The sequence below is a fragment of the Hyaena hyaena genome, unplaced genomic scaffold, assembly GCF_003009895.1.
Source record: "Hyaena hyaena isolate Hyena2069 unplaced genomic scaffold, ASM300989v1 scaffold_523, whole genome shotgun sequence".
In the NCBI taxonomy this organism is placed as follows: domain Eukaryota; kingdom Metazoa; phylum Chordata; class Mammalia; order Carnivora; family Hyaenidae; genus Hyaena; species Hyaena hyaena.
Window position 1 is genome coordinate 70,577 of NW_024081150.1, and position 23,438 is coordinate 94,014.

A 23,438-nucleotide genomic window follows, 5' to 3' on the forward strand; every position below is an offset into this window, starting at 1 on the left:
ATCTACTTTTGGCAGAAATCAAATGCTAAGATGGATTTTCCCCAGGATGGTAATGCCATATGGCAATTTGGACTTGGCTGGATTAAGCTCCCCTTGGGCTTCTTTATACAAATCAAGGACACAAAGATTTCCTGAATCAAGGAAAGAAGTGGAATTTTATTTCATTTGAATAGAGTTGGATATAAACTTTGCACCCAGATAGGCATGAACTACCCCCTCTGTTACGGGCCGCATGTCTTCAGTGGTTATTAATAATATGAAATAATAAGAGCAACGATATTAACCATTACTGTCCATTAATTAGTGCCTTCTGGAAGCAGCAAATTAAAAAAAAAACGCTCAAGGGTGCCTTGTGGCTCGGTTGATTAAGCAACTGGCTCTTGATCTCTGCTCAGGTCATGATCTTATAGTTTGTGAGTTCGAGCCCCATGTCAGGCTCTGCACTGCTTGGAATTCTTTCCCCCTCTCTTTCTGCCCCTACCCCACTCATTCCCTTGCTCTCTCAAAATAAATAAATAAATAAACCTTAAAATAATTGCAAAAACCCCTCAGTTTTGCATCTGTAGGTGTTTTACCCCTATTTTACAGATACAGGTAAGTCGAGGCTAAAGTTTTATGTAATTTGTTTAAGGTAGCCCAACCAGTGAGTGGAGGAGGTACGATATTTTGAGAAATACCAATGATTAAGGAGCATAATTCCTTGATATCAAGAATAAAAGGCACAGAAGAGAGTGTGTTTAAGATATATAAAGTGGGGCCTAATGTGATTTTCAAATTATGAAAGACTGTGAGAATCTATCAGAACCTCTTCTGAGGAGTGATTAATTCCTGTGCTGAAATGCCCCTTATCGTTTGTTAATGTACACAGTGTGTAATATCTTAAAAAGAAAACAAAGAATGCAAATCCATCAAATAGGACCATAGATCGAGAGGGATTGAACTGGGGAACAAAACAAAACTCAGACCAAACCAATTATTCTGCTTGCCTCTATTTTCCCACAGATTTTGCTCCCATGCCCTGCTACACCCTCACCCAGGGGTCAGCAAACTTTTTCTGTAAAGGATCAGATCTTAAATATTTGAGACGTTGCTTACCACATATTTTCCCTGTCGCAACCACTCGACTCTGCAGTCATACAGCCAAAGCAAGCCGCGTAGACAATGTATAAATGAATGGCTGTGATATCGGAAACCTTCATTTATGGACACGAAATTTGCACTTGATGAATTGTCATGTGTCACAAAATGTCCTTGTTTTGATTTTTGGGGTGTGTGTGTGTGTGTGTGTGTGTGTGTCTGTGTGTGTGTGTGTGTGTTTTGGACCATTAAAAAACTCTAAGACCACTGTTAGTTCCTAGTCTGTGCAAATATGTGGGAAGCCAGCCTGGGCTCACATGGTTTGCCGACCACCTCACAAGCCTGACTGTGCCCTTCTGCTTTGTAGACACACTGCTTCTTGTGTCTGTGGATGTTGCTTTTATTTCAAGTTTTATTTAAATGCCCTCTGGTACCAAGAACTTCATCCCAGAAGAGATGTCAGAGGACTAAGGACCAGAGACACCTCCACTCACGGGCTGCAAAAGAGACTTGCTGAATTGTAGCTGCCAAATCAACTTCAGGCGAAACAAATAGAAGCCATAGTGGCTGTCTAAGAGGATTTATAATAAAATGGACAGTTCTTGGCATACTCTGTCGATTTCATTGAAGATTAAAGGATAAACACAGGACTTGGAGTTATTCCAGCAGCTATCTGGTTTTAAAGTGACACTTGCAAATATTAAAATTCTTTGTACGCTCTAACAGCATAGGTCATTGCTAAATGTTAAATATTTTTCTTGTCGTTTTTTTTTTTTTTTTTCTCAGTAGGGAAGCCAACCTTAATGAGATGGAAACACCCTTGAACTTGGTGTCCAGAAGACAAAGGCTTGAGTTACAGCTCTGTTAGTTTTATTGTGACCCTGGGTGAGTTACCACCTATGGGAGTCTTGGCTTCCTTATCAGTAAAATGAGATGAATAATCCTACTTCACAGGACATTTCATTTTATTTATTTATTTATTTATTTATATTTTAGTTCTTTACTATTTGTTATGAAAATTTCAAACAGAAACAAAATAGGCAGAGGAGTGTGCCCTTGCCCCACTTCAATGACTGCCTGCATTTTGCCAAATTTCTTTCATCTTTATCCCACCAGATTTTTTTCTATACTAGAACATTTTACAGCAATTCCAAATTAATGTTATTTTACTTGCAAATATTTCAGTATGTGACCAACAGAAAAGATCTTTCAAAAGATCTATCATAATTCTAATATCATACTTAGCAAAACTACAGTGATTCTTTAACATCATCTATTATCCAGTAGTGTTAAAGTTCCCCCATTTGTCTTAAAAATGTCTTTATGTGACTGATTTATTTGAATCAAGAGCCAAAGAAGATTCATATATTGCATTTGGTCACATGTTTCTTAAGAGTCTTAATTTATGGCAATTTTCCTTCTCTTCTCCCCCATCTTCCTTCATATAATAAGGAAGTAGTTATTTTCCTGTAAAATTTCACATAATTTGGATTTGGCTGATTGTAACCTTCACTCTTGCAGAATCATTGAACATTTTCCTCTTATTCAGATACTCACTGTCCTTAGATATAGAGGCTTGATCAGATTCAAGTTCACTTTTTTTTTTTAAGCATACTTCATAAGTGATGCTTTCTACTTGTGATTGTACCTCATCTAGAGGACAAAGTACCTGGTTTTCTCTTTCTACTTATGTTAAGATTGATTAGTGAGGTTCCCCAGATTAATGCATTCTTCATCAACCTCTCACCTAATGATTCTAGCACTGGTTGATAACTATTGTTTAGATCTATTACTTCCTAAGGGATTGCAAAATGTAGTCTTCTAATTCTATCAGTCCATTTGGATTTATTAGTAGAAATAATTTTTTTCAAGTTTTTATTTACTTATTTTGAGAGAGAGAGGGAGAAAGAGAGAGAATCCCAAGCAGGCTCTGCACGAGCAGCTTGGAGCCTGACACAGGACTCGAACCCACCAACCATAAGATCATGACCTGAGCCAAAACCAAGAGTCAGACACTTAACTGAGCCACCTAGGTGCCCCTCAAAATTCTTTATATGTTTTGATCCTTCAGTTATTCCTCTGTCAGCTTGATTTTTGTGTCTTATTTGAGTAATATTTGATCACTTTCTGCCTTCTGGTTTAGCAAGATATCTTGAACTCATCTTGTACATTTCTTGTCCTAGATTTAATCATTCAAGAAGCTGTGGTTTCTTTTTGTAGAAAATGGTACTGAGAGCACAGTGTGGGCCCTGGGAGTATTAATTGCTTATATTTCTAATTTTTTGAGTGACTAAACCTAGAATATACATTTTTAAAGGAAGATAAATCATTATTTTATACACATAATTTCAGTTTGGAGTATAAGGTTTTTATAGAACATTTTTTCTGATTGTAGGATTTTTTTCCCTCAAAAATCTTAGTTTTTATGCTCAAAATCTTGGTTCCTAATGAGGTTAAGACAATGACTTTGTGGTTTTATTCTACATTATGTATTTATGTGCACATTCACATATACTAGTTTCAAAATAGCAATACCAATATTTACACTAACAATATTATTAGTGAGTGTAGTTGAAGATTGTTTTGCAATTTTTTTTCTGAGATTGAGAGAGTGGGGGAGGAGCAGAGAGAAAGGAGGGGAAAAGAGAGAGAGAGAGAGAGAGAGAGGGAGAGAGAGAGAATCACAAGCAGGCTCCACACTGCCAGCACAGAGCCCAGTGCAAGGCTTGAACTCATGAACTGAGAGATCATGACATGAACTGAAATCAAGAGTCAGATGCTTAACCGACTGTGCCACCCAGGTGCCCCAATTGTTTTGCAATTCTTTCTGTTCTTGGGGCATTTCCGGGATAAATAGTCCCTGGGGTTTGTTGTAAAGTCACTTCAAATAATTCATGTAGATACGTCACCAGTGTGATATACGGATATATTCATTTGTTTTATTTCTTATCTTGAAAGTTTTCATCTTCTTTTTAATCTAGTTTTATTTATATTTAGGTAAAATAATTACAATGTTCAATGTCAAATCTTAAATCACAGGTTTTCCCTTTTTATCCATCTCTCTCTTCTTTTAGAAATTATAATGCTATATATCCTTTCTATCTCCTTTTCTGCACCATGCTTTTTTATTGAACAATGCATCCTAGGGATGACTCCATTGTAGTAGATAGTTTATTCAATCAGTTGTCTTTTTGTAGGTATTTGGGTTTTTCCTAATAATTTTCTATTATAAATAGTCTTCCCACAGATGACTTTTATAGGCTATTGAGAGTTAAATAAAGTATAATGTATAGTGTATATAAGCGATATACGCATATGGGTATATATGTGTATAAAGGACATACATATGTATATATCACTTATATACATGTGTGTATAAATGTATATATCATTCACATAGATATATGTGTATATACGTATACATCACTTATAGATATTTATACATGTACATATCACTTATACATGTGATATATACATATGATTTTGTTGTAATATATTATTTTACTTCTACAATAATTTATTAAGCATTTACAGTATGCTAGAATATAATGATGAATAAGATGTGGTCCCTTCCCTATTCATGAGGTTTTACAGTCCCATATGATGTAGAATGAAAAGAAATATTTTACATTTTTCCTTCTCAGATAATTTAATTTTTACACTTCTAATCAATGAATGCTTCAGCTGGTATTGTTTTATGTTAAATTAATTCCTGGATTTATGGATGTATACAGATATCAATAATTTATAATATTTTCTACTATATTTCATGACAGGGCTAATCTAGAACTTCCTTTAGGTTATGAACCATATTATATCGTATCACCAGAGCAGTTAGTTTTGTCTAACTGAGGTATGTTTTCCTAGAGCCAGAATTCACAATGACAACAGCAACTGTAACCACAAAAGTTCCCCCAGTGGGTAAAATAGAAGATAATTCTGCCTGGTATGAATCCACATCAGCTCACATCATTGAAGAGACCGAATATGTGAAAAAGGTATGCGGGTGCTGGAAACCATATCACCATGAGATGATTTTTTTAAATGAAATCTACTATGGATTAGTGGGGTTTGTTTCTCCCTCCATAGAACATGTGAGGACTCGGTTGGCAAAGGACAGTCTCGATCTCTGAAATTTCAACATGTTTGGTAACTTCTCTTGAGGATCCGAACCTCTGTTCCCACACGTGGAGTAAAATTGAATAATGGGCCAGAAGGGTTCAGAATACCTGTCAGCACTTATTTTGCCCCTCACTATTCACCTCTGCACTTCTTACTGTTTTATATAATTTCTCAGGTGTTTCATGAGAGCTGATACTATGTTCCCAAGAGATGTTTGTGTGTTTTGCTGGGTTTCTGTCTCTCTTGAGCTGGTTTCTTTCCACGGCTCAGGTTTGCTGTCTGTCCCTCAAGGACTGCATGTTGGCAACATGTGAAATCTGATGAGAATCCCATGATAATGGCTGACAAAACTATATATTTTTAAGAATTATTTCTTAGAACAGATGGAAAAATTTGGACAGAGATGGTTTGTAACTTATTCAGATCAATTAATTCATCTTTGAGTGTCTTGCACTTCTATAGGTCACTAAGACATGGGCTTATATTTCATGCATAAAGTTGTATGATCTTCTCTTAGTAATTATTCTGTAGTAATTACGAAATAGTAATTATTCTCCAGTAATTACTAGCTAGTAATTATTTTGTAGTAATTACTAGCTAGTAATTATTTTGTAGTGATTACTAAATAGTAATTGTTTTATAGTAATTACTAAACAGTAAATTAGGACTAAATTACTACATAGAAAAAATAGAACTAAATAGTATTAATACTAATTACTAAATAGTAATTATTTTATAGTATAACATTCATTTAGGTTATATTTTAGGTTTGACTGAGAAAGAATTATAAAGACCAAATGCTCATTTTCTGCAATATTAGTTTAAATGCAAGTCAGGTTGATGGTAGTTATCTAGGTCTTACTTTCTAGATAAATCAGGTATACTGTAGCTGGTATAAACAAAAAAAGTATTTAGCATTAAATGCCTTTGAAAAAAATAGAATATTGTTTTCTCCTAGATCCGAACCACTTTGGAAAAGATCCGAAATCAAATTTTTAAAGACGAAGGAGGACATAACAGCACAAATCACAAACTAGAAACAAAGGTAATGAATTTATTCACATGTACCACTTTATTCCTTCAGTAAAGAAATGTAAAACAGTATAAACTTAGTTTAAATAACTTTGTAAGATGACTATTAAATTATTCTTGGAAGCTTTCAATGATGAATGTTACATATTTTGTCAGTATCTGAAGACATTAATGGGCATTTGTATGAAATATTTAACTGCAGATGTTATTAGTAGCATCAGGTTGCAATGACTGGACCTTACTTGAATATTTTAAGTGGGGCTTACTTATCTAAAGTACACGAGACGATGTCAGACCAGCCAGGATATATGGCAGCAACATTTCCAAAAGACTGACAGAGGTACAAGCTTTTAGGTTCACCTTGGTCATACCAGTGGACACAGAGTTGAAGCTGTTAGGCCATTTGGTCGAGTGATTAGACAATTGATAAGCTTAAGTGCACCCTTTCCCTTGTGACTGGCGTTATATGCTTAACATCAAGCTATCTATCCTTAGCCTTGTCTGGATTATGCCAGGTTAGAGCTCATCAGAGCCAAGTGCACCTCATCAATGTCAGTGTTGCTCACTATGTAGTATAATCACAGACAAAGCAGAACATAGGGTATGAGACATAAACATAGTTCCCTTTATCATCCTCTGCCTCCCAAACTAACACAACCCAGCCCCAAACATTTTCTTAAATTAAGTGCTCAGAACCTGGAAAAAAAGGTTTGTGAAGGACAGATAGAAAATTCCATTTTGGTTATACTGGGTTTTTTATTAGACCTCGCAGTAGAGGTTTCTAATGGGTCCTGGATATCTGATTCTGAGTTTGAAGGTAAAGGTCTGGGCCAGAAGATCTGGGAGATCACCGAGCATGTGAGTGTAGATAAAAATAACAGAAAATTTGACCATTGAGTTCTGAGCTAGCCAACACTTAAGAAGGAGGAAAAGGAGAAGGATCACATCGGGCTGGGAAAAGAAGCCAGTGAGCTAGAAGGAAAAACAGGAGAGGGTGGAGGCACTGAAGACAAGTGAAAAAGGTTTCAGAAAGTGGGGAGGTGTCACTGTGTCAAATGGTGCCTTTGGGCTAAGTAAATTTAGGACTAAACCTTGACCATTGGCTATAATAATGGGGAGTTGTTGGTGACCTTGGTAGGAGTAGTTTCTTAGGAATGGAGATGAATTGTGCTGCCAGTGTGTCTGCCTTGGTCATCCCAAACCTCAGGTCATCAGACAAGTACCAGTATCTAAGTAGCCGCCCCTCTCCCCTGCAATATCTGAACAATGTCCGTGTAGGAATTTAGCCATAACTGTCTAAGGCTTTGTTGCTCTCGAAGTGGGGGCTGTAGTCCCAGCAGCAGCAGCAGTATCAGGGAGCTCCTTAGAGGATTTTTTTAAATGTTTATTTATTTTTGAGAGAGAGAAAATGGGGGAAGGGCAAAAAATCTGAAGCAGGTTCCAGACTCTTGAGCTGTTAGCAGAGAGCTTGACATGGGGCTTGAACTCAGACCACGAGAACATGACCTGAGCTGAAGTCAGTAGCTTAATTGACTGAGCCACTTAGGTGCCCCTGGTGAGCTCCTTAGAAATGCAGCATCTTGACTCCTCCCCAGATCTCTTGAATCAGAATCTGCATTTTAATCAGATCTCTCACCGAGTGATTCATATGCACATTAAAGTTTGAGGGGCACTGACCTTTGCAAGTATCTGCTGCTGCCAGCAATCTACCATCTACCAGAGTCTTCCCATCGAATATTCTTTAACAAATTAGAAAACAAAATAACCCCTACTCTATATAGAGTAAGAGTATATAGTAGGGCCTGGAATAGAAAATAAAACCATGACAGAATTGTGGTGACCATATTTCGTGTGTGTGTGTGTTTAAAACACTATGTTCTTTTTTTTTAAGTTTATTTATTCATTTTGAGAGAGACAAAGATAGCACTGGTGGGGGAGGGGCAGACAGAGAAAGAGATGGAGAATCCCTAACAGGCTCCTCGCTGTCAGCAGGGAGCCCAACGTGGGGCTTGATCTCACAAAACCATGAGATCATGACCTAAGCCAAAACCAGGTGTCAGACACTCAACCAACTGAGCCACCCAGGTGCCCTTTCTTTTTTGTTTTTTAAATTTCTGTAAATGTAGCCCATATTTTGTATTGGAAGGAATATTGGCTTTGTTAAACAAACTTGGTTCTAATTCTGTTTCTGGTAGTTATTTTAGGTATAACCTTGGACTTCATAGTGAAACTCTCATCTGTATAGTGGACATAGTGCCTTCTAGTGATTTAAGCATTCAGACACAAAGGGGCATTTACAAAACATCTAAAAGATTACCTGGCACACGATAGATGCTTACTAAAAATAGAAGTTATTATTTTATAATTGTATAATTGTAGGGTATGTAAAATTGTATAATTCCTTAGTTGTCTCGAAATAATTTGGAAGAGCAGAAAGCATAGGATGGATACTCAAGAGGCTGTATCATGAGCTCTCCCACATACCTACTATGTAAACTTGGGCTCAGTACCTCATTTTTCCTATCTGTAAAACTGATGTAATTGAGTTAGATGGTTTGAGATTCCTTTTCCACTTCCACATGTCTTGATTCCAGATGAAATTTATTTTATGCTCTAAGTATATTTTCAATGGGCTAGAGTTTACTTGGAGTTACACAGGCAGTAACATTCAGTTCCGCCATCTCTGAAAATGTAACATGTGGTGATTGCAGTGAGGCATCATAGAACATTGACTATTATGTATTGTAACTATTAACTCTGATTATGTGAGCTTGTAATATAATGTAAGCAAAATGCATTTATGTCTACAACTTAGATTAAAAAAAGAAAAAAAAAACCTATTTAGGATACTATTTAGTTCCTAAAAAGGACTTAAAGATATATTTAAAACTGTAGGAAAGGGTGTGTGGGTGGCTCAGTGGATGGCTCAGTCAGTTAAGCGTCTGACTCTTGATTTCAGCTCAGGTCATGATCTCATGGTTTGTGAGTTCAAACCCCACATCGGGCTCTGCACAGACAGTGTGGAGCTGGCTTGGGATTCTCTCCCTCTCTCTCTGCCCCTCGCTGCGCCTCTCTCTCAAAATAAATAAATAAACTTTAAAAAAAGAACTTAAAGCTTAAGAAATACAGAACGTATAAAAGATGTACTTCTACCTCCTTTTAATATAAGAATCTAATCAAATTTGAGCAAATATAGAGGCCAACTGCTTCAATTAGAATTCTTCATTGATATTTGAGGGGCACCTGGGTGGCTCAGTCGGTTAAGCATCTGAAGCATCCAACTTCTGTTCAGGTCATGATCTCATGGTTCGTGGGTTTGAGCCCTGTGTCACTCTCTGTGCTGACAACTAGCTCAGAGCCTGGAGCCCATTTCAGATTCTGTATCTCCCTCTCTCTCTGCCCCTCCCCTGCTCATGCTGTCTCTCTCTCTCTCTCTCTCTCTCTCTCTCAAAAATTAAAAAAAAAAAAAACATTTAAAAAAAATAATTCATTGATATTTGAAATTCGAAAGATTTATTTTATTTGTGCTGACCTGAATAGTTTTTGGCAGATGGAATAGTGAACAGCAATTGTTGCTGTCAAAGTTTGCAAAGGAAAGAGATAGTGAGGATTCTGATTTTCATGTTTGCTCATTTCAGCGCTGTCCAGCTATTCACAATGGCTCTGGTTCTTGTGGTGCTTTGGATCTGCTCATGGAAAAGACGAAAGGAGAAGACTTGAAGCTCTTAGAAATGAACAAAGAGAATGAAGTCTTGAAAATCAAGGTATGGCTGTTAGGAGAAATTTCTAAATTTTTGTATTTTTGAGGCTTTGAGACAATAAGATAGTGTCATGGATATGTGAGAGCAGACAGACATCGTATATATCCGTAGATCCACAAGAATGCTCACCTGACGTAGAGAAACACCTTTCCATTTCATAAATTAAATCTCAGTGCTTTATTCTGGAGACTCCTTTTACTATTGAAAAGCTCTTAGAAAAGTTCAATGGATATAAAGTTCCAGTTGTGCAAGCGGAAGCCATTCTAGAGATATGGTATACAAAACTATACTTTGTGGTTAATACAGTGCCATATACTTGAATAGGTCTTATGCGAAGTGTTCGTACTGAATGATTTTTTAAAGTCTTTCATGTTTAATAAATATTAATTAAAACACTCAGAGTCAAATGTCTCATTATTTTATTTAATTAATCCATGTTGAATTCTTTACTTATTTATTTATTTTGGTGTATCATGTATACAGTCCTGGTCTTTGTGGGTAAATCTTTATGGCCATTCTTGTTTATTTCTTTAGGTTAAATCCTTTTTTAAAAATTTTTTGTAATGTTTTAATTTATTTCTGAGAGAGAAAGTGTGAGGAGGGGAAGGTCAGAGAGAGAGAGGGAGATACAAAATCTGAAGCAGGCTCCAGGCTCTGAGCTGTCAGCACAGAGCCCAACACGGGGCTCGAACCCATGAACTGTGAGGCCATGACCTGAGCCGAAGTCAGAAGCTTAACCGACTGAGCCACCGAGACACCCCTCTTTAAGTTAAATCCTTGAGAGATTTGTGACACTTTAGCTTTATTGCCCTCAATACTTCCTTCTTGTCCCACTGCTATTTTAGGAAAATACATATTTTAGGACTGTAGTGGACATCAGTGATGAAATGCCGGTAAATAAGTGTATAAGCAGATAAGACGGTGCGGCACTTGTGGAAGGGTGTGTGGTCTGTCAGTGCAGGCTGGTGACTGTGGAGCTGTGCTGTGGCTTGGCCAGTGCAAATCCTTCTGTGTGACAGCTTCTCGTTTTACGTTTTCCTCTTACCAGATAAGAGCGCCTATACTCCTAGCCATTGTCTGGAAGGGTGCAAATGGTAGAGTTACAAACTTTTTCTTAAAGTTTATTTAGAGAGAGAGAGTAGCATGTGTGAGCATGGGAGGAGCAGAGAGAGAGAGGGAGAGAATCTAAGCAGGCTCTGTGTTCAGTGTGGAGCCCAATTCACTCAGGGCTTGGTCTCATGACCCTCAGATCATGACCTGAACCAAAACCAAGAGTCAGATGAGTAACCGACTGAGCAACCCAGGAGCCCCCAGCCTTTCTGTTTTTAATTGCCTGCCAAACCTTTCTGCCTTTAACCCTTTTTACTGTAAATGTCAAAACATACACCATGACCTCTTTTCCAAGCTGGAAGCATCCAGGGAAGCAGGAGCGGCAGCTCTGAGAAACGTGGCTCAGAGATTATTTGAAATCTACCAAACACAGTCTGAAGAAGTCAGAAAGAAGCATGAGGATGATAAACAGTTACTCAAGGTACTGAGCCAGCAGCTTGTTCACTGGAGAATTACCACCCCAGTGTGTGTGTGTGTGTGTGTGTGTGTGTGTGTGTGTGTGTGTATGTGTGTGTGAGTCCACGCCTCTCTTTTGGGGTTAGACAAGAAATAAGCAATGGCCTTGAGACTCTAGCAGGCCTCGGGCAGGACAGGATGCCCGTCTTCTATACCGGTCTCCCCACACCCCTGGTTAGTCTGGCGGCCGCATGTTGTTGAGCTGCTGTGTTGCCACCTTTGCCCAGAGCCTTCTGGAACACAGGTGGGAGGAGGCTGTGCCATCCTGTCTAGAAGTCGTGACTGTCCTGGGTGACACTGGCCAGTGACTCCTCTTGTGGTTCTGATTAAAAACAAAACATTTTACTTGAACGTACATGATTTTATTTTATTTTTTAAGTTTACTTATTTATTTTGAGAGACAGCACCAGCATAGGACAGGCAGAGAGAGAGGGAGTGGGGCAGAGAATCCCAAGTAGGCTTGGCACTGTCAGTACAGAGCCCAATGTGGGGCTGGAACCCATGATCTGTGAGATCATGACCTGAGCCAAAAAACCAAGAGTGAGACGCTCAACTGACTGAGCCACCCAGGCTCCCCTGTAAGATTTTATTTTTGTTCTAGATAAGTTTCATTGAGAACAAGTCAAAAATTTCACTTTTCTTACATTAGTATGAATTTCTTACATCTCTCTTTTTTTTTTTAATTTTTTTAATGTTTTATTTATTTATGAGAGAGTGAGAGACACAGCGTGAGCAGGGCAGGGTCAGAAAGAAAGGGAGATACAGAATCTGAAACAGGCTCTGAGCTGGCTGTCAGCACAGAGCCAGACGCGGGGCTTGAACCCACAAACCGTGAGATCATGACCTGAGACGAAGTTGGACGCTTAAGAGACTGAGCCACCCAGGCTCCCCAGTATCTCTCTTTCTTATACCAGTTTGGGTAGCATGCTTAATGGGAACAAATGTAAACCTTCTAGTATATCATTAAATCTACTTTGGTTTCTTGCTGTTGTAGCCCATCAGATTTATTTTGAAGGAAACACTAAATTGGAAAGTGTAATTTGAATCAAGTGTGAACTATTGAATTTTTTTGGCTACTCAAAATTATACCGGGAGATAATATCTGTATAAATTTAATAAAAACAATCATTTGACAATTGTCTTTCTGACCAAAGGTTAACAAACTTGAAAAGGAACAACAATTGAAACAACATGTTGAAAATCTGAATCAAGTTGCTGAAAAGCTTGAAGAAAAACATCATCAAATCACAGAGTTGGAGAACCTTGTACAGAGGATGGAAAAGGTAAGCCCTGGAGAATTAAAGGGATTCTTCCTGACAGGGTTGGGGGAGAGAATGGAAGAAAATAACACTAAAATAAATAAGACATTAAGTGAAAGTACTCTTTGCAACTGCTAAGACTTTAGAAAGTACTCAATAAGGTTCGTTTCTCCCCGTACACACTTAATATGATTTGTACTCTCATGGATTTACCTCTACAGATACTGCAGTCATATCATTGTTACTTTCTCTCTTGAATGTACATATGGCTTAGACAGGGGAAGCAGGGGAGGCTGTGAATGGAAGCAATATGGATCATCACAAAGTCCACTTATTCCAAGTAACAATACAATGGATCGTTGTAATCATAGCATTTTATGTATTAGACTCAGTGAAGTATCCATTTTTTGGCCATCTGAGTTCACTTTAGGATTGTAAATTTCTATGGCTGCATTACAACAGATAGAATTCACATTAAGGAAAGACATTCTGGGGCTCCTGACTGGCTCAGTTCACTGAGCATCCAGTTTCCACTGAGGCTGTGATCTCACGGTTCAGTTTGTGAATTCTTGCTCATATGAGGCTCTCTGCTGTTAAGGCATAGGCCACTTCAGATCCTCTGTCTCCCTCTCTGCTGCCCCTCCCCCATGATTCCTCTCTTCAAAAGAAAGGAAGGAAGGAAGGAAGGAAGGAAGGAAGGAAGGAAGGAAGGAAGGAAGGGAGAGAGAGAAAAAAGAAAAGAAACAAAGAAAGAAAAAAAGAAAGAGAGAGAGAGAAAGAAAAGAAAGAAACAAAGGAAGAAAGGAAGGAAGGAAGGAAGGAAAGACATTCTGTAGGAATTGGAACTTCCATAAGAGATAATTTAGGGAAGAGTAGTGGCTGAACAAAAATTGTTAAAAATTTTATACAATATGCCTGTGAGTGGCTGGCACTCTATAAATAAACAAAAGGTGAGCATATAAATTTAATTATGGATTCCTTAGAATTTAGAATACAAAGCAAAGAATACTGGGTTTTTAGTAGCAAAACAAACCAATAGAAAATTGGGCTCTCTGAAACAGAAGTTTTACTTAAAAATAAAATCTTAAGAAAAAAAGAATATAGGTTTTGACTTCTAGTAAATATTGCTCAATAAAGTTTTACATTTATTATAATAATTCCCTGGTTTGCCTTTTCTTTTTTCAGCCTTGTTCTGTTTTATGTCTGCTTGAGTTGATGTCATTTGTGAAATGCCACTTCAAAAGAATCACATTTCAATATTCAGGTTTCTGGCCAAAGGAAATTTGATTACTTTTTACATATTCCCCAAGAATTTAATTTATAACACTGGGTTTGGTTGAACTTGTAATCTCAATGAAGGTCCTGTGAGGCAATCACAAAAAAATCAAATAAGCCCATATTTAACTGAATCTAGTAATACTAATATATAGCTCATCTGCCTCGTGGGGTGGGTTACTGAATATTTTACTGTAACCAGATACCTTGGGCTAGAATGTTCTCAAGCAGCTGGTTGGAGGCAGTATGACAGCTTCTAGTGATAATATTTTGAACAAACTAACATTTGGATGAATAGTTTGTAGCAATAGAATATTTATCCTGTAATAAATAGTTCAGCAAACTAATCACAAAGAATGTTTGCACTTAGGAAAGGAAGACAATTCTGGAATGCAAATAGAGCTGATTAACCAGCTTTCATTTAAATTTAGACTTGTGATCACCTCAAACCCAGTAACACTGGGTAAGGTTCAGTGGCTAGCTGTCAGTCTCAGAAAATTAACAAAAGGACAGCAAAGTATAATTTCTATATCCTACAAACCCTGTGAAATCTGTACTGGATGTGAGTGCATCTCAGAATTCTGGGTTATATTCACTTGACTGTTTATTCAACAAATATATGAGCACTTACCATGTAATAGTCAGAGCTAGAGGTTAGATATCTATCTGTGAATGAACCAGATATAGTATCTTTGCAGAGACTGTAGTGTAGTATATCTGGATTGTGTGGGAGTCAAGGAACTTCCCATATCTCTCTTCATTCATTCTCCTAGGGTTCCCTAGGGACGCAGACACCCCTATTGAGGGTGGGGGAATGTACTCCAGAATAAAGTTCTGGATTGGCTTAAATACTGGCAGACAGTTCTGAGAGTGAAAACCTACCATTTATCTTGATATTGCCCCATAATGATGGTCTGTCTCTAGGTGCTCTGTGATGGAGTAAGTGGACAGGATGACCATGGTTCACGGTCATGCAGTAGCCTTCTAGAATATTCTAGATCAGTGATTTCCTAGAATGGAGCCTATTGGAATCTCGGAGAGGTAGAGATAGTTGGGGATGGAGCAGAAGGGCAATGTGCAAGAGTTTTTAAAAAACATATTTAGTTTAAAGACATGTTATATTTGTAAAACAAACAAGTGGATAAGTAAAACTTCTTTATAAGAAACAAAGCTTGGCAACGTCTTCTTGGTTTAAGGTTACAGAGAATGCAGGCTGTGATGAAGGGTTCCTCAGGTGTGTGTGTGTGGGGGGGGTGTCAGAATGAGAAGAGACAAAGCTCTAGATTTTTGTGTCAATAAGGTAAAGACATGAGTTTGAAAAGGAAAAGGAAATGAAAATTAAAAATGAACGCCCACAACAAAGGTTGATAAATATTGCCCTGGTAGTGGGTGGCCCCTGGAGAAGGATTCATTTTCTACTCACTTGAACAAGCCACTGCTCCAGTAAATAGCCATTAGTGGTATGAGGGCTGGTAATGAGCACATTACTTAAAACCTTCACCATCTGCCCCACTTTAATCAGAAATGCAGTGAGAATGAATTCCATAAACACAGTGATAAGCCAGCAAAAACGCCCAATAAGAGCATTTTAATACGGCATATGTTCCTTTCACTAGCAGTGCAATTCTATTGCAACATATTTGTTTTCCAGTGTCATTGATTTAGCTCTATTAGAATGTTAGAGCTCAAAGGTGCATTTGAGACTACCTAGTTCCTCATCACCATGTTATAAACGAGGACAGTGGGAACAAGGAACGATTTCCACTGTCCTCCAGTTACCAGTCCAAAATGCTTTCCATTATGCCCCTGTCTTCTCTAGCATCAGATAAAAATGATATACTCGGTTCCTAAATCATTTAGATGTTAACATATGGCAATTATTTAAATTGGTGTCTACTCCACTTTGATCAATAGGGCGAGGGAACTCTTGAGCTCCGCAGAGGTACCGTTTTTTGGGGAAGAGTGGATTGCCCACTGGGTGGTGCTGTGAACTCTTTTCCTTTTCCAGAAGACACTGTCCCTGAGACAAAGCGCTAGCCAGTGTGGTGTGATTTTCTGTGCTGTTAGAGAGGAAGCATTAAGAGCCAAAGCTACATGCTGGAGCCCTGGCCACTGCACAACGTTTGCTTGTCCAGTTGCCTTGTCTGCTTGAAGCTGGGAATGAAAGTCCGTTCATTGAGAGTAAGTCCCTTAGGAAGAATGTTTGTTAAACACCGTTTCCGTCCCCACAAAGTCAAAATGTATTATCAACGGTGTGTTTCTTTGATGACCCAAGTATCGCAATAAGATTACGAGGCATATTTGTGATCCCTCAAAAATAATTTGAACACAACTAGGGTGACACAAGGGAAATTCCCACATGTGATAGGAATGCTACAGGAAAAATGAGAAAATGTTAATGTAAATTTAAAAAATAATAGCACATCAGATATGAAGCATTTGGCACCTTCAAATTATTATAAATTGAGGTCATAATACATGTCTGAAAAGCACGTGGGCCTTTCACGTGTAATATCTCCAATTATCTCAACATTTCAATATAGGTAGTAGTGTCCCCATTTTAGGCATGTTCAGAAAGTTATGACTCAAAAAAAACCAAAAAACAAAAAACCATGACTCAAACAAATATAGGATGAATATATGTCAGATGTTTTACTCAACTCATTCATTAATAAGGGAACCAATAAGATGGTAAAGCTGGCTTAAATAAAAGATTTTGAGAAACCGGCTATTGAAAGCATTTTGAAAAAAGGAAGATAGAATTGGATTACTAGGTTAGATACAGAACAGGTTAATATTCTTTGAGGCAATTAAACCATAATGTGTGGGCTTATCTTTTCTACCAGGCAGAAATCTGCAAATGAACATGCAACTTCACAGAGTCGGGGCTCTAATCAAATCATAAGCAATAAAATCATAAACACAGGGAAATTCTCCGTGAGAATTGGGTCAGGTTATTAAACAATGACCCACTATGACATTAAAATCATATATTGTTTTGATTTCCAAGTTTTGGATAATTTTTTCTAACAGGTGGGGCCCAGAAAGGTTAAAGCCTTGGCAAAAATTACCTAGTCACATGTAACCAGGTCAGTCTGTGTCCAACGAGATAGCGACATTTTTGCTCTACAACACTGCCTTGGATTTTACCCATGTAAATATTGTAGCAGGAACCATTTTAAGCAGCATTGTAAAGTGTCAACACATGTCTTACGGTTCAGTATAAAAAAGAACACAGTTGTCCCAGCTGGGTTTTTCATGGACTTGTGATATTCCTTTTGAGTGGAAAGGGTTTGGCTCAATAACAGCATTAAGGTATTTCTTTAGATTTTTCTTTCTCAATGTCAACATTTCTCCTATATTCTAACTAGAAAGTGACCTCATCACCTGTGGCTTTGATCCTTCACTAAGAATTCATTTACTACTTTTCTACCTTCTGACAGATGCCCCGTGAGCAGATAGGGCTATGAAGATAAGGTCAATAGTGTCCTTGGATCCTAACGACTCAGTTTCACGTAGGAGAAGCAGGTGGAAGGGAGGCCAATGCAAAGAGAGAGATGAGCTGGCAGTTTGCACTCAGGGTGGGCTGGAGGGGGGCAGGAGGTTTACTGAGCTGGGAACGCTTCGGTAATGGGCTGGAGAAGGAGCAAACAGTCTCCAGGCAAATGAGGAGAGAAAAGACAACCAGTCTTGACTTGTCACTGAGCCACTTGCAAACCACACAGGAAAATGCCTAGCTAGTCCTCCGTGGAGTCGGTTATAACAGCTAAAATTGGCTCTGTAGCTCAAAACATATTTCTAATATTATAAGAAGTGTCTTTTGTGAACAGTTTGCAAGAATGAATTAGCGCGCACACACATACACACACACACAGAGAAATAAAATTGTATCTTATTTTCTCCTAGGAAAAGAGAACACTGCTAGAAAAAAAACTGTCTTTGGAAAACAAGCTGATGCAACTCAAATCCAACGCTACATGTGCTAAAAGGTTTGCAGATTTCCCTCCTATTAAAGCAGTTCCTGATCTGTTTCCTCTCTGCTGGCCCGCTGGCCAGTGGACAGAAGGCTCCTACCTTCTAAGGAGACAGGAAGACTGAACGTGCAGGACGAAGGGAGAATGCTTAATATTAGGCCTGTGCCTCCCTCCCTCCCACAGGGGAATCAGGGAGGGGCAGGGTTCCCTGGAGGTCCAGGGAAACTGGTGCACAGTGGTTAATCCTTCCGAAGAACGAATGAGCCTCTTCCCTCCCTGTTTACCCTGGGTGCTAGCGAGGCTCTTGTTGAGGTCTTCATTCCCCCTGATGTTTCGGATTTTGTTAATGGGTCTCTGCTATAGCTGCCATCAAATAGACGAGCCCACAGGTGGAATGGTAAGATCGGTTTGTGGTGCTCCCCAGCCTTGTAGAGAATGAAGGAACTCTGAATGTATTCTTAGCTCTTCGGATTGATTTACAAATACTAGTGATTCACAAGTTCTTACAGTCCTTTGTATGGGGGTGACGTGGATCATGGATATCACCCAAATCCTGCATTATTTCACTGCTGATAGAAAAATTCTCTGGAACATCATGTGGTAACTGACAACCTATAAAATTGCCTCACATTTCCTTCCCTTCCTTTCCCCTCCCCTTCCCCTCCCCTCCCCTCCCTTCCCCTCCCTTCCCTCCCCTTCCCTCCCCTCCCCTCCTTCCCCTCCCTTCCCCTCCCCTCCCTCCCCTTCCTTTCCCTTCCTTTTCCTTCTAATTCTAAACCTGCCACCTTTGTTGTATGTTCTGATATAATGCTCAAAGTCAAATCTGTTTCAAGGTCTTATTTCATCCCTTTGAAACTGTTGCTTCTTAGGATATCAGGCATTCTTATGAACCTCAGAATGTATAAAGTTTTATTCTCATTTATTCAATAATATGTATTCAAACATCTCTCTCTCTCTCTCAGTCTTTTTCTCTTTCCTTTCCAATTAGCTGTCTTTCTCTTCTCATCTCTCGTAAGCTTCTGCCTTCTGTCTGGCTCATATTGATGTATTGGACCACATATGCCAAAGTCCAGATCTGGTCTAATCCTGGCAATTGCATATGCCTATTCAGAACATACTGGAATACCACTAACATTAATTTACACGTATTGTTCTTTGCATACAAGCATATAGTCCCAGCAGGGCAGCGACATAGTGCTGTACATCTTGTAGAGAATGTAGGAAATTCTATGGAAGAGGTCTTCAGAATTACATATACTCATAACTTAGCTCTAAGGAAATCTGTGGATTATCTATTTTCTGCAAGAGAGTTCTTCCAAATGTAGCAAGACTGCTCACTGGGACTGTATGCTTTCCATTAAGAGTCCAGACACTCTGATATTTTTTCTTTAAAAATGATTTTTATTGACAATACAGTTTTTGTCAGCCTTTGAGCCAAAAGTGTAACCATTTTGAAAACCAAACTGAGCTATTCTTTCTGTTCTATTATATATGAGCAGTTGTTATAAGGAATTCTCGGAAAGCTCTTAGGGAGGTTTTAGAAATATCTTGAGGGAAATGGATGTTTTGTGTTCCTAGAAAGGGGTTTGTACGTCCAAGCTTATGCAATTTTCATAGAGTGTGGGCATCACAAATATTTATCTTACTTATTACTTTGTCTGTGTGTAGAGGTATTCACTCTGCTAAGTGACAAGAAAATGAAATCAGTAGGTGTCAGATGCTTTTGGTTAAAGCAATAGAGACTTGGTTAAGCTGCTACAAACAGAGGATTTCTGTGAGGCTAAGATTGGATAGACATGGCCACAAAGAAGATGCATCTCGTGGGAAGATGGGAAGACCACGTGTTAGCACCTAATGTGTTTTTTAAAACCAGATTATTTTATTCCTCCTATTCAGTCATGGGTGTTCTACAGTTTCTTTTTTCTTTTTTTTTTTTTAATTTTTATACTTTATTTTTGAGAGAGAGAGAGACAGAGCATGAGCAGGGGAGGGTCAGAGAGAGAAGGAGACACAGAATCTGAAACAGGCTCCAGGCTCTGAGCTGGCTGTCAGCACAGAGCCCGACGTGGGGCTCGAACCCACAAACTGTGAGATCATGACCTGAGCCGAAGCCGGACACTCAACCGACTGAACCACCCAGGTGCCCCTAGTGTTCTACAGTTTCATTCTTCCTTGTTCTTTGTTTTTCCTGTGTGATTCATTAACGTTTCTCAACGGTTTTCTCCACCTGACTTATATTCTCTATTTTCCTTTCAAATTGCCGAGGAAAGAGTCTGCTGGCCTAATACTACTTCCTGTTGGGCAGATCGCTCATGTTAACCATCCCCTATGTTGTCATCTAACCAATGAATGGCTTTTTGGCAGGCACCAGCTCCCAGGCCTACGAGTGGTCTTCCCTTACCCCCAAAATAGCCTGGGGCTGCTCCTCTGAGCTGGGGCTCTGGGTGATCAAATTTTCCTTAGGCAGTATGGGTTTGACAGGTGCCATGATTTTTTGCCATTTTGATGAAAACATTCATTATGTTCTAACTTGGTATTTCTAGTATTAAAAAGCATCATGGGGTGCCTGGGTGGCTCATTAGGTTACATGTCCAGCTTCTGCTCAGGTCATGATCTTGCAGTTCATGGGTTCGAGTCCTGTGTTGGACTCTGTGCTGACAGCTCAGAGCCTGGAGCCTGCTTCAGATTCTGTGTCTCCCTCTCTCTCTGCCCCTCTTCCACTTGTGCTCTCTCTCTTTCTGTCTCTCTGTCTCTCTCTCTCTCAAAAATGAATAAATGTTAAAAAAATTTTAAATAAAAAAATTTTTAAAAGCATCTCTAAAGAGGATGACTTTTAAGTATTTATAATTCAGGAGAAAATGATAGTTATTTGTATGTGGATATGAATATATAATTATAATACTTTATGCTAACCCTTACAATTACTTTTCATGAAAGTTAAGACAATTGGCAGAAGCATCTCATAAAAACAAGGTTCACTCCATATTTCTACTACCATTACTACTACCTACCACATGTATTGTGTTTCGCTGTTGATGATAGAGTAACTCCAGGTACCTTATTTAATTTAATCCGTTGTTAGCTTTTTAGGGAGAGAGCTGAATTTCTAATTGGTGAAGTGATTATACAGCCTCTCAGAAATTGTAGAGCTGGGAGTTTGGGCTCTAGAATTCTCAGAGCAGTCTGTGCTCATTCTGCTATAGAGGAGATTTGACCTTCTTTCATTTCTGGAGACCTCTGAAGACTTTCCCTCAGACTGGTTCTCTAATTCTTCTGTGTGTCTATGAGCAGAAGGCAGTTTCCCAACCTGTCCCTCTGCCTGGTGATATCACAAACACAAAGGTCCATATTAGAGTTATCCTTCCAAGAAACACAGGAGCTGTACCTCAGAAAAATCCTCTAAAAAAGAATAGCATGACATCAGAAAACAATTCAGTCAAGGCCATTGTAACAGTTGAGAGTAGAGGGCAATGTGGTTGAATAATGTTCCATCTGATGGCGTAAGTTAACCCAAAGAGAGGTTTTAAAGTATGCTGATGAATGGGTACAATGGAGACAATTCTCCATTAATTTAATTTCCTTTGGCCAAGTGATTGGCAGACATTGGTCATCAGAGTGATGAGGGTTTGCTTCTCCCCAAGTGCTTATACTTTGAGGGTCCCATATTACTAAAGGCTAAACCATTTGTTTTTTTACATTTCTGCAAGTTAAAGATAGAATTGGTGCTCTGAATGCAGAGAGGATCCTCAATTCCCTTCCTCAAAAGGAAAGGGCCAAGATTTTCCTCCCTTGTTGAAGGGGCTTGTTGTGTCTGCTCCCATTGGCATTTCCAGGTTGCAGACTTTTTCAGCTCCAAGTCTGGAATATATGAGGCCAAAAGAAAACCCAAGGAACTCAACATTGTGTCATTCCTTGGATTCTGAGGTCTTGAGCTGGTCTGCCTTCTCTCCACCGTCCAGAGTCTTCTTGTGTTTTTGGTTGTACTCAGTGGGAAGAGTAGGGAAAAATATATCTACGCCTTCCCAAAGTGTAACTTTTTCCATTGCATTTTAATTTCAGCGTTTACTTTCTATTTATATTGAGGTGCTGGGAGGCAGATCATGAATCAGGCCTTTGGTTAGAAGGATTTAGTGTCTTTTTCTAGGCCTGGCCTTTGTAATGTTTTCTTCCTGCTGTCTTGCTTTAGTACCTCTTTATTAAGATTGAGTGCTTTCACTGAAAGATAAAAAACAGAGATTAAAGGGAGCTCAAATGGCAGCTTATTTCAGTATATTCTTGTATTTAAAGACCTTAAGTGGGTGACTAGGTTTCATATTTATTAAACAATACGGAGAGAGAATTTCTCCAATTTCTGTTAGTCCCTGTTCTATGTATTAATGCTGATAAGCCTGAAAGCCCTGTGTTTTCGAGAGTGCTGCTAGAAATATTTTCTTCCGCCTTGAGGCCTCTTTCAGATTTTTATTTATCTACAGTGGTAGATAAATGGTAGCACCGGCATGGAATATGTGGGGAAATTTCCTGAGCTTCATATTTTGAGGAGCATAATGTCCACCCCGCTCCATCTTCTAAGACCACCCCCTTTTTTCCTTTGGTCTGAGTTCTGGGTCATCAAGGGATACAAGGAGACCATTTTGAGTACTCCTCTTTAATATTTTTTACAAGTTTTTATTTTATTTTCTAATTTTCTTATGGGTTTGTGAAGAGTTTATAAATATTCAAAGCCAGCCTGCCTCTGTAAGGTATCCTGAGTTCTTTGTCGCTATTTGCCAGGGAAGTCCTGAGAGAGTTTTCATTCCTTCCTTCTCTCCTTTGTCCCTCTTCACCAGAGCAGTTTTGAATCTTAGCACCAGCTGTGGGGCAAACTTTTGCTTGCCTTCTCTGCTCCGTATGTCCTAAACTCCTCTTTTTTGTGCAGTGTCTCTTCAAGCCCCTTTCTAATTTTTCTGCTGGGGTATCTGTCCTATTAATGGAACAGACACATCCCAAGTACAGTGCCTTTAGTAGTCATTTCAGTTCAGTATTCTGAGGCTATCCTGTACCCTCTCGTTTGATGATTAGAAGACTTTCATTTTCATCTAGCCAAAATTAACTTTGTGGTTAATACTGTTTTGAGTGCTATTTTAAAAAAATCTTTGCCTATTGCAAATTCATGAAGATGTTCTTCTATACTATATTCTGAAAGTCTTTTGGGTCTCCAGATTTATTTACCATATACATGGAATTTATTTTTCTCATGAAGTGAGGTCAAGATTAATTTTCTTTTTCTGTTTTTTTAATATGAATATAGAGTTGTCTCTGAACCATTTGTTGAAAAGACCATCTATTTCATAAAATGCTGCTGAATCATCTTTGATATAAATCAAGTCCACTGG

General features: G+C 38.7%; 1 protein-coding gene across 2 annotated transcripts in view; it reads left to right on the top strand.

Annotated features, from left to right (window-relative positions):
* The window catches only part of CCDC68 (coiled-coil domain containing 68), a 50,942-nt gene that overhangs the window by 8,965 nt on the left and 18,539 nt on the right, over positions 1–23,438 (top strand). For both annotated transcript variants that reach the window (XM_039255244.1, XM_039255243.1), the window contains exons 2-8: positions 1,864–1,962; positions 4,945–5,075; positions 6,158–6,244; positions 9,870–9,995; positions 11,398–11,523; positions 12,713–12,841; positions 17,999–18,081. In XM_039255244.1, coding sequence (XP_039111175.1) covers positions 4,959–5,075; positions 6,158–6,244; positions 9,870–9,995; positions 11,398–11,523; positions 12,713–12,841; positions 17,999–18,081 — 668 coding nt within the window. In that variant the 5' untranslated portion in view covers positions 1,864–1,962; positions 4,945–4,958. The remainder of the gene's footprint in view (positions 1–1,863; positions 1,963–4,944; positions 5,076–6,157; positions 6,245–9,869; positions 9,996–11,397; positions 11,524–12,712; positions 12,842–17,998; positions 18,082–23,438) is intronic.